Below are 14,237 nucleotides of genomic sequence, written 5' to 3' on the forward strand. Positions count from 1 at the left end.
TCCATCTTTTTAGATCAGGTTAAAAATAAAGACTAAAACAGAGAAATATGGGAAATCACGGGTAAATCCTGAGTGACAAACATTTATTTTCTCTTTTTTCTTCTTCTTTTCTCTCCCTCTTTTCTTTGAATGAAATGAAATGAGAGAACCAGATATATACTCAGTATCAGATGTTAAGGCTGTTTATTGTTTAATTGTAAGATGTGCATCAAACTTCCAGCTGCCGTCAGGTTAACTTTCCATTATGACAAACGGCTTTAATCTGACATCAGATGTGACGGGACAGTTAATATAGATACAAATGTATATGTTGGTTCAGACGGTTACATTAAATAGTGATTACTGTGATTGTTTATTGCATTAAAATGTGCCTGACACTCTGGAAACCTGCCTCTGAGGCTTTGATGACGTGAGTGCACATGTGAGCCTGTCACCAAATTACAGCTGCGGAGGGTGCACTCCGCTTTGCGCCGAGGATAGACCAGGTTGGAGCTGGCGAGCTTTCAGAGCACTTTCTGCGCTGTTTTTGGCAGGAAATTGTCACTGCACCAACATGAATCTGCTGACACCTCCCCCTGGCGCGCCCATCACACCCATCTCTGCGCCAGGGGGTCTACCAAATTGTCAAATTGGAAGCGCACCGCCAAAATTAACACTGCGCGGGGTGCGCCAGGCTTGCACCCCTTGCGCTGCACCACGAAATTAGAGCCAATTGTGTCACATCTACATTGTCTTGTCTTGTTTTATTTCATGTTTTCCGGTGACATTGCTCAGCTGATATAGCTTTCTGCTTTTTGTTTCAGGACAACCCGACCCGATTCTTAAGGATCGAGCAAAGTTCTCCCAAAGAAGCTCTGAAGAAGGCCTGGGCTGTAATCCAGATGTACATGAGTCTGATGATGGAGAGCCCTGGCCCTGTGGACTGGGACTGTCAGGAAGAGTACGCAGATGAGGATGACCCAGAGTCCTCAACTGGAACTAGCACCACAGGTACCAACAGAACCATCAGAACAACAACTTATAGAAAAGGGCCGCATGAGCCAAGAGATGAGAGTTAGCTAAACAACAACTACAGGTACCAACAGAAACAAAGGTACTGACAAACACCTGTCTGTGTGTCCTCCTCAGACTGTCCTGTCGGTGCCGCCGGTCCTGTTCTCTGACATCCGCTCGTCCTGATGTGGATCTGAAACATGAACTGTTTTTGTTCACTCTCCGGGTCTGCGCCGATGGCTCTGTGAGGAAGAGGACAGGGGACTTTTGGATGAAGATCTGTGGATGGACAGGAGGACTGAACGATGAACACTGAAGCTGCTGTGATGAGAAAATATGAGGGTGTAAATACAAACTGCTTTCTCCTAATAAAGGCTTTTTGGATGGTGAATATTTCATCGCAGAATCATCTGTAACTTCTCTGGTTCAGTGGCACAGACGGAAAACATCCAACCAAACAGCATTTCTGCCACAAGCAGTGATACGAACATTCTGAATGGTTTACGTGTTGTGGACATAGATCAGAATGTAGCTTAGCTTAGCTTAGCTTAGTCTATCACTATTTGTACCTGAAGGCAGCTTTGTGTAAGCTCAGCCAACACAGGTTAAAGCCTAGCCTAGCATCATCCAGGCTTACGTCGATTACAGTTTGGACTAGCGTAGTTCCAGCCGCCTCGGTCTGTGTGGTTGTCGGGGTCCTGGGTTTGGCTCTTTGGCTCGTCCTGTCTGGATCCAGTTTCCTCCTCTAAGAGGTTCCGTTTGGCTAAGTAGTCTTTTATTAAATACCTCCTCCACAGAAAAAGTTCAGAGATTTCAAACATGTGTGCTTGTTTTTCCTGACGACAGCCTGCAGCTGCAGATTCATAACAGACAGCCTGCAAGGAATCACTCAGAGATATTATACAGCTCGAAGAGTTCACATGGAATAACAGCAGACGCATCCATCATTCAAAACATGGAGATCCAATAAAAGACGGTCAGACATGTTCAGAGAGAGGCTGAGGAGGAGGCCCCGACAGACACCAGCCTGGTGTTAGCCTGTTGTTAGCCTGATGCTAGCCTGGGCTCGTATGCTTATCCAGTCATTAACGGAGAAAACAGACCGAGTCCAATCCAACTTAATTTGTTAAGCACTTTGAATACACTGCAAAAAAACTGAAATCTCGTCAAGTGTTTTTGTTTACTTTCAGTAAAAAATGTCTTTTTGGATTTAATATGAGCCACATTTACCTGACCAGCCCAGAAAAAATGTCTTGTTTAAAGTTACTCTAAGACAAAAATGAGGTCTGGATTGATTGTAAGAAGCTAAAAGAAAATCTACCAAAGGAACAAAGAGAAAGGTTACTTTTAAGCAGATTTCTAGCAAATTTCTCTTGTCCCATTGGCAGATACACTGCCTGGCCCAAAAAAAGTCACCACCTGTATTTAACTAAGCAAATAGGTACAAGCCTCCTAGTGGATAATTACTGCATGGGCGATTATCTTTCAGCTGGTAACAAGTTATTAAACACCAACTGATGCAATGAGCTGCTTCTCATTTCTCGAACAATCATATGGAAAGACACATCTCGTGGTCGTGGAAAAGATGTTGAGTGGAAAAGTGGAAAAGTCTGTTTGAGAAGGGTCAAATCATTGGCCTGCATCAAGCAGAGAAAACGTCTAAGGAGATTACAGAAACTACTAATACTGGGTTAAGAACTGTCCAACACATTATTAAGGTCCCATATGATGCAAAAATCACTTTATTAAGTCTTTTAGTGAAATTTGTGGGTCTTTGTCTTTCCTCCCAGCCCACAAAATGTGATATTCAATGACAAAACCTGCACTTAGTAGAGCTTGTGAATGTAAAATCCTGACCTAAAACGAGCTGTTTGGAATTTCCAGGATATGCCGACGTCAGCGATTCCCTTTTTTTGACCAATAAGGAGCAAGTCTGACCTGATTGGTCAACCAGAGAAGATACCCCACTACTAAGTAGCGCGTTACTCTGATTTCACCACCTTTTTCAGTTACGAGGGATCTAACGCATTACAATTCCCAAACCAGTAATCAGATTAAAGTTACTTATCAGAAATCACTGTGCGTTATTTTTGTTTTGATTTTTCTTGTAAAAAAAAAAAAGCTATATGCTTTTTTGTGTGTCTCAAGGAGTGACACGATTCGCGTGTTCATCAAGTTTTCAGCATGTGAAAAACTTTGTGTTAGCAGCCAGCACACAAAGGTAAACAGAGGGGGAGGGGGAGAGGAGAAATGCGCGTTTTCTAGTGTTCACTCTGTGCTGCAGTTTGCTTAAGATCTTTGACTCAAACATTTAGGAATCAATCAGAGAGAGATTTGTGCACTGCGGACATAAACGCTTGAGAAGTTGTTTGACTTTTACCTCGGGGAAAGGTGACTCTCTCTTTAACCCCCTCTATTCCCAGAGCCGAACCCTCAGTTTAGCACAAATCCATCCGCTGAGGAGCAGAGCAACATAACACAGGCTACAACAATACACCCGGTGGCAAGCAGGGGCGTGCCCAGACTTTTTAGACTGGGGTGCCCCGAGCAGGGTACTGAGGATTATGTGAGCCCACACTGCTTATTGTATTACAAACACAGGATCAGCTTTAACAATAAATGAAACTAATGGAAACCAAACTAGACTAAAACAAAGGATTTAAAAAGAAAATTATTTAAATCCAAAATTAAACTGAAACAGTGCTTTAGTGTACCAAAAATGGTACTGTAAAAGCTTTCAGTTGTATTTGAAATTCAAAATGTATAAAATGAATATTTTTGTTTTTAATTGTTAAGTACATATTTTACAACTACCAATGTCTGCATGTTACTTTAAAACAAAACATATTGACTCGTATTAATATTCATTTTAATTGCTTGTGCAATTTTTGCCAAATTATGCAGCTGGAAGTGTTGTCAGCAGCTGCTGAAAGTAACGAATAAAATAACTTGTAATCTAACTTAATCAATATATTTTCGTAATCAGTAATCAGTAATCGGATTACTTTTTCAAAGTAACTGTGACAACACTGCTCTTCAACTTTGGCATTCTCCTCCCTGCTGCTGGAGAGATTTCTCTCCGGTGGAGCAATCAGGTCAGACTCGCTCCTGATTGGTCAAAAAAGGGAAACGCTGACGTCGGCAAATCCCCAAAATCCAAACGGCTCGTTTTAGGTCAGGATTTTACATTCACAAGCTCTACTAAGAACAGGTTTGGTCATTAAATATCACATTTTGTGGGCTGGGAGGAAAGACAAAGACCCACACATTTCACTAACAGACTTAATAAAGTGATTTTTGAATAATATGGGACCTTTAATCCCTTTGAGAATCATTGGGATGTGTTGGAGAAGGCTTTGCTCAACCGTCAGACTCAACCATCATCAATGGGAATTTTATTTTTAGACAGGCAGTGTATTTTTACTTGTTACAAACAATTCAGACCTTGTTTCAGCCTGGTCTAAACTATCAGTCTGAAAGAAAACAGAACCATATCATGGTCAAACAGAGTAAACCTGAGACCTCCAAAACCAGGATTCAGATCCGAGAGTCAGAATATCTGTCCAAGTATGATCAGTGAATGAACACCATCCCAACATAAAACAAATTGGACATTTCAGTCTTCACTTCCTCAGTAATAAGTAGGAAAACACACAAAACTTAGGAACTGATTTCATTCAGTCTGATAACTTTGTTCTTACAGTTTCTATAATAACCTACAGTTTGACTCTGTCCGTAGCCGGGGAGACCACGTGTAAAGCAGCAGAGCGAGTGTAATGACAGGTTTCTGACCCTGAGGTTTGTAAGTTTTGGTCTAAAAACGGATTAGAGGTTTCTTTCCGGTTTAAGGGAAGATTGTTATACAACCAAACGCGTCTGGGGAAAGAAATAAGGAATAAAACCAAAGTAATAAAAAATAAACTGCTGCTGTTCATATTTTTAGTTTCTATTTCCTGTTTTATTTTCTCCGTGACCTGCACAGGCCTTTGTCTGCACACAAAGCCCATCTCACATTTATTACAAACACACACACACACACTCAGGCGCGCACACACCCACACACTCACACACACACACACACACAGACACACAGACACACTACCCCACAGTGGGATGACGCAGGAAGTGTCACCCTATATAAGAACGCTCGGTCCAGGCGGAGGTCAGGAGGTCTCAGCGGGCTCACAGGTAGGTACACTGCATGCTCCCTGTGTGTGTGTGTGTGTGTGTGTGTGTGTGTGTGTGTGTGTGTGTGTGTGTGTGCGTGTGTGTGTGTGTGTGTGTGTGGGTGTGTGTGTGTGTGTGTGTGTGTGTGTAAAGGTGTTGCTGTTAATTAATATGACAGATTATCTTTTAGTGTTTATTTACTTTTTTTTAAACATTTGCTTTTTCAGTAGTTTGTTTTTGTTGTCCTGTTTTTGTTGTTGTTCTTCTAAAACTTTCTTTTATGATATTTGATTTGTTGTTTTTTAATATTTTATTTTATTGTTTATTTTATTTATTCTTTTTACTTCTTTGCTTTTTGGTTAAAGATTGTTTTTGTTTAAGGGATGAATAGAGTAAGATCTCAGCTGGTGTTTGTTGACCTTTGTTTATTGATTTATTTTTCAACTGTGTTTTGTCTACTGATGTTTTTTGCCTTCGTGTTTTTTGTTTTTCATTTTATTTCATTTATTTGACTGTTGATTTGTTTACTTCCCTTTGTTTTTGTTTGTTTACTGTTTTAAGTTTGTTATGAACCATCCTCTTAAACATAAACATCTTCGTGTGTGTCCAGGTCTTGGTGTTTTTGTCTGTTAGAAAAAAAGGAAAGATGAACTAATGTCTCAAAATGTAAATAGACGTAATAACTTTTTCATATCAACAGAAAGTGTGTGTGTGTGTGTGTGTGTGTGTGTGTGTGTGTGTGTGTGTGTGTGTGTGTGTGTGTGTGTGTGTGTGTGTGGATAATAAAGGGACTCTGATGAATTTTTCATCTTTTGACCCTTTTCATCTTTGCAAGTGAGTCACAGCAAAGGTCAGAGTCGTAACCAAGCAACTAGTCTGAGTGTGTGTGTGCATGTGTGTGTGTGTGTATGTCAGGAAAAGCATTCTGGGAAACGCTGGCTCTAACTGCGCTGTTGCACTGGGATGACTGAAGTGTTGGCATGGCTCCTTTTAGTGATTGGCTCCACATCAGCACTTCAGCAACTCAAACATAGACTTTCTGGTAGAAGATTTATCTGTAAAAATTGTTATTTCTGACAACCCACATGTAATGACATGGATTAGGAAGATTCTCTCGTTTGTCATGGTAGATCTACACTCTCTCTCTCTCTCTCTCACACACACACACACACACACACACACACACACACACACACACACACACACACACATACACACACTGTGGTATCTGTGTGACTTGTGTTGTCCACCCTCAGGCGAAACCAGAACTCAGACCGTAAAAATGAAGACACTGATGACTGCTGTGTTGATGGTGGCTCTGTGTGCGGACATCTACTCCACCGCCTCTGTGACGTCCACCCACACCACAGGTACACTGTGACACCCACCCACACCCAACTACACCACAGATACACTGTGACAACCACCCACAACCACCCAAACAACAGGTACACTGTGACACCCACTCACACCCACTCCACAGGTACACTGTGACACCCACCCACACTATAGGTACACTGTGACATCCACCCACACTACAGGTACACTGTGACATCCACCCCCACCACTGGTCTACTGTGACACACACCCACACCCACCTACAACCCAGGTACACTGTGACACAATCCCACACTACAGGTACACTGTGACACCCACCCACACTAGAGGTACACTGTGACATCCACCTACACCAAAGGTACAGTTTGACACCTACCTATGATAAGAGTACACTGTGACATAAACACACACCACAGGTTCACTGTGACACCTACCCACACCCACACACACAACATGTACACTGTGACACCCACTCACACTACATGTCACACTGTGACATTCACCCACACAACAGGTAGACTGTAACACCCACCCACATCAACCCACACCATAAGCACATATGACATCGAACCTCACTGCAAGTACACCATTATATACACCCATACCTCAGTTACACTGTGACATCCACCCATGCAACAAACATTCTGTGACACCCACCCACATCATGGGTACATTGTGACCCCTACCCACACCACAGGTGCACTGTAACACCCACCTACACCACAGAGACACTGTGAGACCCACCTACTCCACAGAGACACTGTGACACCCACCTACACCACAGTTACAGTGTGACACCCACCCACACAAGAGTTACACTGTGACACGCACCCACACCAGAGTTACACTGTGACACCCACCCACACTACATGTCACACTGTGACATTCACCCACACAACAGGTAGACTGTAACACCCACCCACACTACGAGTACACTGTGACACCTACCCACACCAGAGTAACACTGTAACACCCACCCACAACACAAGTACACTGTGACACCCACTCACACTACATGTCACACTGTGACATTCACCCACACAACAGGTAGACTGTAACACCCACCCACACTACGAGTACACTGTGACACCTACCCACACCAGAGTTACACTGTGACATGCAACCACACCAGAGTTACTCTGCGACACCCACTCACACCAGAGTTACTCTGCGACACCCACCCACACCAGAGTTACACTGTCACACCCACCCACAACACAAGTACACTGTGACACGCACCCACACCAGAGTTACACTGTAACACCCACCCACATCCATCCACACCAGAGTTACTCTGCCACACCCACTCACACCATAGGTACACTGTCACATGGTGAACCATGGATGATATCTCACTCTGTGTTCATGTGCAGTGAAAGCTTTGAATGAAGGTGAATATTTTCTGTTTCCAGAACAGGACATTTTGAAGGCTCTGAAAGATTTCAGGCGTTCATTTACCTCACCAGCAGCAAAGCATTCTGGGAATAGCCTCTCTGAAGTTGGGCGAACAGATGATGAGGCATCATCAGGGAAAGCATGGAGGATCTCTGATCACCTCCACCTGAAAACCATCGGCAAACGTCAGGATGTGACCTCGTACAACCTGAACTCCTTTGGTCTGAGATACGGGAAGAGAGACCAGTCCTGAACCCGGGCCTGACCCACCTGTTCCATCTAAAGAGATGGTGTCACACTTACTGTCGGTCTAAGTATCATTCCTCTGTTAGCTCTGCTGAAGCGTTCGCTTAATGAAACTGTAGAATTGTAGAATATGTTTTCTCTCATTAAGAGTGTGTAGTTTTTGTATCAATCCTCTGATGATTCTGTAACGTCTTCACATGATTAACAGCTCAGACACTCTTTGCTGACCCTAGCACTCTGGAAGCCTCCTCCACTGCTGTCCCATTCCACAGAGAGTGAAAATGAAGTGACTGTGTTAAATAAAAGCTTTGACTGTCTCTGCTGAGTCTGTTTTTTGTCTTAACGTAGAGATGAGGCTTTAAGTGTAAACTCAGAATAATCTGGATTATCACCCCAGTCAAACAAGATCCTTCACAGGGCTGGAGATAATCTGTGTTAATTAGGTTTAATCTGAGACCTGGGATAATTTTGGTTTACATGGTTTAATCTGGAAAAAAAAAAAAAAAAGATAATCAGTAATTGTAAATCTTAATCCAACAAATTTGATCATCTGTATTTATAAAGTTTAATCTGAGACAGGATTACTGTATTACAGTTTAATATGAGGAAATTACATAATCTCTGATTATATGGTTTATTCTGATACAGGAAATTATCTATTTTTATTGTTTAATCAGGGAAATTAGATAACGTGTTTATTAATTTAAATCTGAGACAGGAAATGATCTTTTTTTTATGTTTCATCTAAGAAATGAGATAATCTGTGTTTATAAAATTTAATCTGAGAGATAGGATTTTCTTTGTTTTTATGTTTCATCTAAGAAATCACAAAGTCTTTGTTTAAAAAAGTTTAATCTGGAAAATAATCTTTTTATGAAGTGTTATCTTGAAAAATTAGATTATTTGTTTATAAACTTTAATCTGAGACAGTATATAAAGTTAAATGAAGGAAAAAGTAAATCTGTGTTTATAAAGTTTAGTCTGAGACAGGTAATATCAATTTACACAGGTTAATCTGAGAAAATTAGATAATCTGTATTTACAAAGACTGATTTAATGAGTAAAAGCCCAGACATGTACAATTAATGAACTGTTCTCCAGCGAAACTGTCATTATTACTTAATTAGTAAGTTGATGGACGCAGAGCCGGCGGCTTCAGGTCAAATGATCTTTCGTTCTACCATTTTTTTTGTGATGTGTCCCATAGACGTTCACGTTACACAGGTTATTTATAATTAATTTCACAGAAATGATCTTCTCTGTATCAGTGTTATCCATTAAATCAGTCTTTCTCATGCTGTGCTCTGTTTTATCCATCAACCTTCATTAAGAACAAACTTGTGTGGTCAGAAAAGGAACCTAGTAACGAGCAAGGACATAAATAAAAATAATAATAATAATAATAATAATAATAAAAATTTTGATTTATATAGCGCTTTCTAGACACTCAAAGACACTTTACATTAGATAAAACAGCATATAAAACTGCACAAAGTAACACAACAGTAATGAAAAGAAGCAGAGCAGAAAAAGTAAGTGTATCCAAAGACAATCGAACATCAAAAGCGTTTTTAAAAAGGTGGGTTTTTGTTAGTTTTTTCAAAGTAGGGAGGTCAGGACAATTATGGATGTTCAGTAGTAAAGCTTTCCAGAGAGCGGGGGTAGCGAAATATAAAATATTCTGCAGTCTGGGTTAGTCCTTTAGATCAGCCGTTTAACAAAAAGGTCGATTTGTCTGCTGGCTATGAACTTCTGAATGATTTTAGTAACTGAGAAGAAAAGCTCACAGAACCAGCATTTAAATAATAAACTGTCACTGATCAAAGTGTGACATCAAATAAATAAAATATGATTTCAGTTCAGAAACGTTAGGATGCAAAGATGTATTCATTTTAAGTAAAAGAAACCATTTCATGTCCTTGTTTTTAACTTCAGCAAAATGTTACCGAAGTCATTTCCTGTTTTGATGCCATTATATATATTTTTTTTAAAATTTATTTTTCTTTTAAACACACTTTCTTTGTACAAATGTTTCTTTTTCAGTTACAGGATATGCTTTTCGATGACATTTAAGTCATGGTTTTGGCTCCATACAAAACATCAATTTCATTTATTTCAAATAAACTGGAAAACTAACCAGAAATAATGTTTTGTTTTTTTTTCCTTCTCTTTTTTTTTTCTTTGACAAGTTATGTGGGGTTTAGAGTTTATTTAGAGACACGGGATCTAGATATTTGAGTACATGGTGTATATGTTGTACATACACAGTAAAAAGCACCGTACAGGATAGTTTATATTCCAACATTTTAAATTCAGCACTTAAACCCAGAAAAAAAAATGGCTCTATAGCCTATCACTTAAAAACAATAATCGCACATTCAGGAAACTGACCACAATTCATCAAGCAGTAGTCATATAATATTTATATTGTAACTATAACACTGGGCCTGACGGTGATGAGACCAAATGACTGAATAGAAAGGTTGTTGAAGTTAAAAAGTAAAGTCAGAATGATTCGTGTTTTCTCCTCTAACTCAGTTTATAGGATTTATTATTATTATTATTTTCACATCTGTTGAGGCTGAGTTCATCCATGGTAACAAATATTCACCAGCTTCTTTCCTCACCCTGGTTTTGTGCGGTACCCCCCTGGTCAGCTCCGCTCAGACTGAGGTCACATGACACGTCACAGCCTCATTACAGCTCTGAGGATTAACAGTGTGTGCTGACAGTGGATCAAAGGAGTGTGTGTTTGTGTGTGTGTGTGTGATGGTGTGATGACTCTCACACACTCTCACAGTGAAGTGTAAGCTGGGCTGCGGTTCAGACGTTCATCAGGTGCACCCGGCCCGGGCTCGCATGTCGTCTCCTGAAGGTAAAAACAGGAAAGTCCAGCATCATCTGGCACCTCTTAAAATGTATTATCTGAATTCCAGCGTCTGTTTCTGCACACGCCGCTGAATTCTAAACTTCATCTGGTTCCCTTTACAGATAAGGCCATGACAAGGAGACAAGGAGATGAGGAGACAAGGGCACGGCGACAAGGATGAGGAGGTGATGAGGAGACAATCGGGTAATGCTGGAAGGATTAGAAGATGATCGAATAAGGAGACAAGTGGAAGAGGAGATGAAGAGACGAAGGGATGAGGAAACAAGGAGTCAAATCTATCGCACATATTTATATCTACCTCTGATCTGACCAATCAGCAGAGACCCTGACGTGAAGTTTTCCTCACAGTGGAGGATCAGTCTGAGGAATTAAGTCTTCTCTGTTTAATTTGTTCACAGTTTGTTTATTGATAAAGTTCAAACGTACAAAAAAACTGAGCACAGAATAAGTTAAGGTGAGCTGTCATCAGTGAAACACAGGACAGGTGATCTTCACGAAGACGCTCAGACCATCGACGAGCTGCTGGACACCATCTGAAACACGGAGACCACAGCTCGGTGTGACACGTGTCCACTCTAAAACCTGTTTTCTTTAATCTGAAGCTGTAAATGTTTAAAGATGTCAAGCTGTTATCTAAAGATCTAAAGTCTTGTGAATGGACTCACTGCGTTCAGGAACGGGATGTTTACAGCCGACAGCACGAAGCTCAGCGCCATGGGGAAGAAGGACCTGACAGAGGACAGGCAGATTTATTTAGACCTGAGGTTACGTTAAGTAAAAACCTCTTTCATGGAGCGAGTTCACCTGTGACCCACCTGAACAGGAGCATGAAGCCGTAACTCTCCACCACGATGCCCACGATTGGCCAGCGGCAGAGCACCAAGGCCACGCCCCCCAGGAAGAAGAACGAGCCTCTGAGTTTGTGTCTCTGGAAGAAGAAGTGCGCCGTCCTCCTGATGCCCACGATCAGCATCAGACCGCTCAGGAACAAGATCTACAGGGGAGAGTCTGACTCTGAGGATCCTGTTTCATAGTCTTACTGAGCAGAGGATCCAAACAGGATCATTGTGTGTGTGTGTGTGTGTGTGTGTGTGTGTGTGTGTGTGTGTGTGTGTGTGTGTGTGTGTGTGTGTGTGTGTGTGTGTGTGTTTTACTCACATTTCCAAAAGCAAGCAGCACTGAATCAAAGTACAACAACACACCAAAGAGCAGGAAGAAGAGCCCGAATCCCATCAGACCCATCCCGATCTCTGAAACACACACACAAGAATCAGGACTCACTCAGACCAGATCCACTGAGCCAAGATCCAAATAACTTAAAACCTATTGCTGCTGGATCCGGCATATCAAGACTCTCGGTCAGGATCTTTGTATAACTTTGATGATACTGTAAACCTACAGACAGATCTTTAGACTGTGAAGCTACAGACACATATTAAAAAACTAAACCAGTGCCTCCAAATACAGAATGTTGAGACTCCAGGTCAAATTCTCATGTTTGATAAAACTATGATCTATTGAGAGTTTAGTGAACCTGAAGACAAATCTCAGCAGTGTAAAGCTATAAACACAAATTTGAACAGTAAACCTAAGGATACATCTGTACTCTGTTAACCTTGGGAAAAATCTTTACACTGTGAAGCTAAAGATTCAATTCAAGCAGTAAATTCCAGACAGATCTTTGCATTGTTAATCTAAAGATGAATATTTACATTGTAAACCTTAAAAATAATCACAACAATGTAAAGCTTCATACAGATCTCAGCACCGAACAGCTATGGACACATCTTTACACGGTAAATCTAAAAGAACATCTGTAAACTGTAAACCCACAGACATATCTTTCTATTGTTAATCTACAGACACATCTTAACACTGTAAACCTACAGAAAGATCTCAGTACAATACAGCTTTGAACACACATTTTTCACACATCATAACCTAAAGGAACATCTTTACACTGTAAAACCACAGACATTTTTCATTGTCAATCTACAGACTTATCTTTGCACTGTAAACCTTAAGAAACAACTTTACACTGGCAACCTACAGACTAATCTTTACTATGCAAACCCACAGACAGATCTTTCTATTATAAACCTACAGACACATGTATAGTACACTGTAAACCTTTCAAAAACATATTAACACTGTAAACCTTTCAAAAACATCTTTACACTGTAAACCTTTAAAAACATCTTTACACTGTAAACCTTTCAAAAACATATTAACACTGTAAATCTTTCAAAAACATATCTATACTAATAACCTTTCAGAAACGTCTTTACACTGTAAACCTTTAAAAACATATTTACACTGTAAACCTACAGAAACATATTTACACTGTAAACCTTTCAAAAACATCTTTACACTGTTAAGCTCGAGTCATCTCTACACTGTAAACCTAAAGATACTTTTTTACACTGTCAACCTTTCAAAAACATCTTTACACTGCGAACCTAAAATTACATCTTTCCACTGTAAACCTACGGACAGAACTCAGCACGGTTTAGCTAGAGACTCATCTCTACACTGTAAAGACTCATCTCTACACTGTAAACCTAAAGATACATCTTTACACTGTCATCCTACCGACTAATCTTTATTTGTAAACCTAGACAGCTCTTTCTAATTTAAACCCACGGACACAAATATAGTACACTGTTAACATTCAAAAACATCTTAACACTGTTAATGTACATACAGATCTCAGCACTGTAAAGCTACAGATACATCTTTACACTCTAAACCTTAAAGAAACTTTTCTAAAACTGTATTCCTTTTGACACATTTTAACACTGTAAACCTTTATGCTGCAAAAAAAAAAAATTATCTTGTGAAGTGTTTTCTTTCTTATTTCCAGTACTCTATTTATGTACACGTCTTTACACTGTAAATCTACAGTCGCATATTTACACTGTTAATGTACTAACACAAAGTTTGTGATGTTATTCTTACTTTGCAACTCTGTGACGACAGCCATGGTGGGGTCCCCAGCCTCCTTTCTTTGTCCTTTTTTCCTATGTCTCCAGGTGTCTCTGGTGCCAGTTATCACTCTGTCTATCCTTATCTCTGTGTCTCAGGGGGTCTCTGAGGAGTTCCTGTGTCCGTGGTGGTCCCTTTGTCCTGTTGTCTTTGTGTCCTCAGAAGGCTTTTGTGTCCGGAGTCTCTGTTGGATACGATTGTTTCTCTAAGCTTTGATTGAGTG

General features: G+C 40.5%; 3 protein-coding genes across 3 annotated transcripts in view; 2 read left to right on the forward strand and 1 right to left on the reverse strand.

Annotated features, from left to right (window-relative positions):
* Nucleotides 1-1,376, forward strand: part of csf1a (colony stimulating factor 1a (macrophage)) — an 8,909-nt gene extending 7,533 nt beyond the window's left edge. The window contains exons 5-6 of the mRNA XM_074677816.1: nt 804-990; nt 1,129-1,376. Of these exons, the coding sequence (XP_074533917.1) occupies nt 804-990; nt 1,129-1,163 (222 nt within the window). The 3' untranslated portion in view covers nt 1,164-1,376. The remainder of the gene's footprint in view (nt 1-803; nt 991-1,128) is intronic.
* A 3,797-nt stretch (nt 1,377-5,173) lies between these two features.
* kiss1 (KiSS-1 metastasis suppressor) lies at nt 5,174-8,456 on the forward strand. The gene is made up of 3 exons (XM_074676871.1): nt 5,174-5,181; nt 6,417-6,530; nt 7,911-8,456. The coding sequence occupies exons 2-3, from the start codon at nt 6,443-6,445 to the stop codon at nt 8,144-8,146; spliced, it is 324 nt and encodes a 107-aa protein (XP_074532972.1). The 5' UTR covers nt 5,174-5,181; nt 6,417-6,442; the 3' UTR covers nt 8,147-8,456.
* Nucleotides 8,457-11,532: 3,076 nt separating this feature from the next.
* On the reverse strand, nt 11,533-14,012 carry golt1a (golgi transport 1A). The gene is made up of 5 exons (XM_074677828.1): nt 13,988-14,012; nt 12,188-12,279; nt 11,845-12,023; nt 11,695-11,758; nt 11,533-11,562 (listed from the first exon to the last, which is right to left on the reverse strand). Exons 1-5 carry the CDS (start codon nt 14,010-14,012, stop codon nt 11,533-11,535), a joined length of 390 nt encoding a protein of 129 aa, XP_074533929.1.
* Between the last annotated feature and the right edge of the window lie 225 nt (nt 14,013-14,237).

This window comes from Halichoeres trimaculatus, unplaced genomic scaffold (genome assembly GCF_033239565.1).
Source record: "Halichoeres trimaculatus isolate MK-OKI-2021-1 unplaced genomic scaffold, fHalTri1.1 fHalTri1_scaffold_1, whole genome shotgun sequence".
NCBI lineage: Eukaryota > Metazoa > Chordata > Actinopteri > Labriformes > Labridae > Halichoeres > Halichoeres trimaculatus.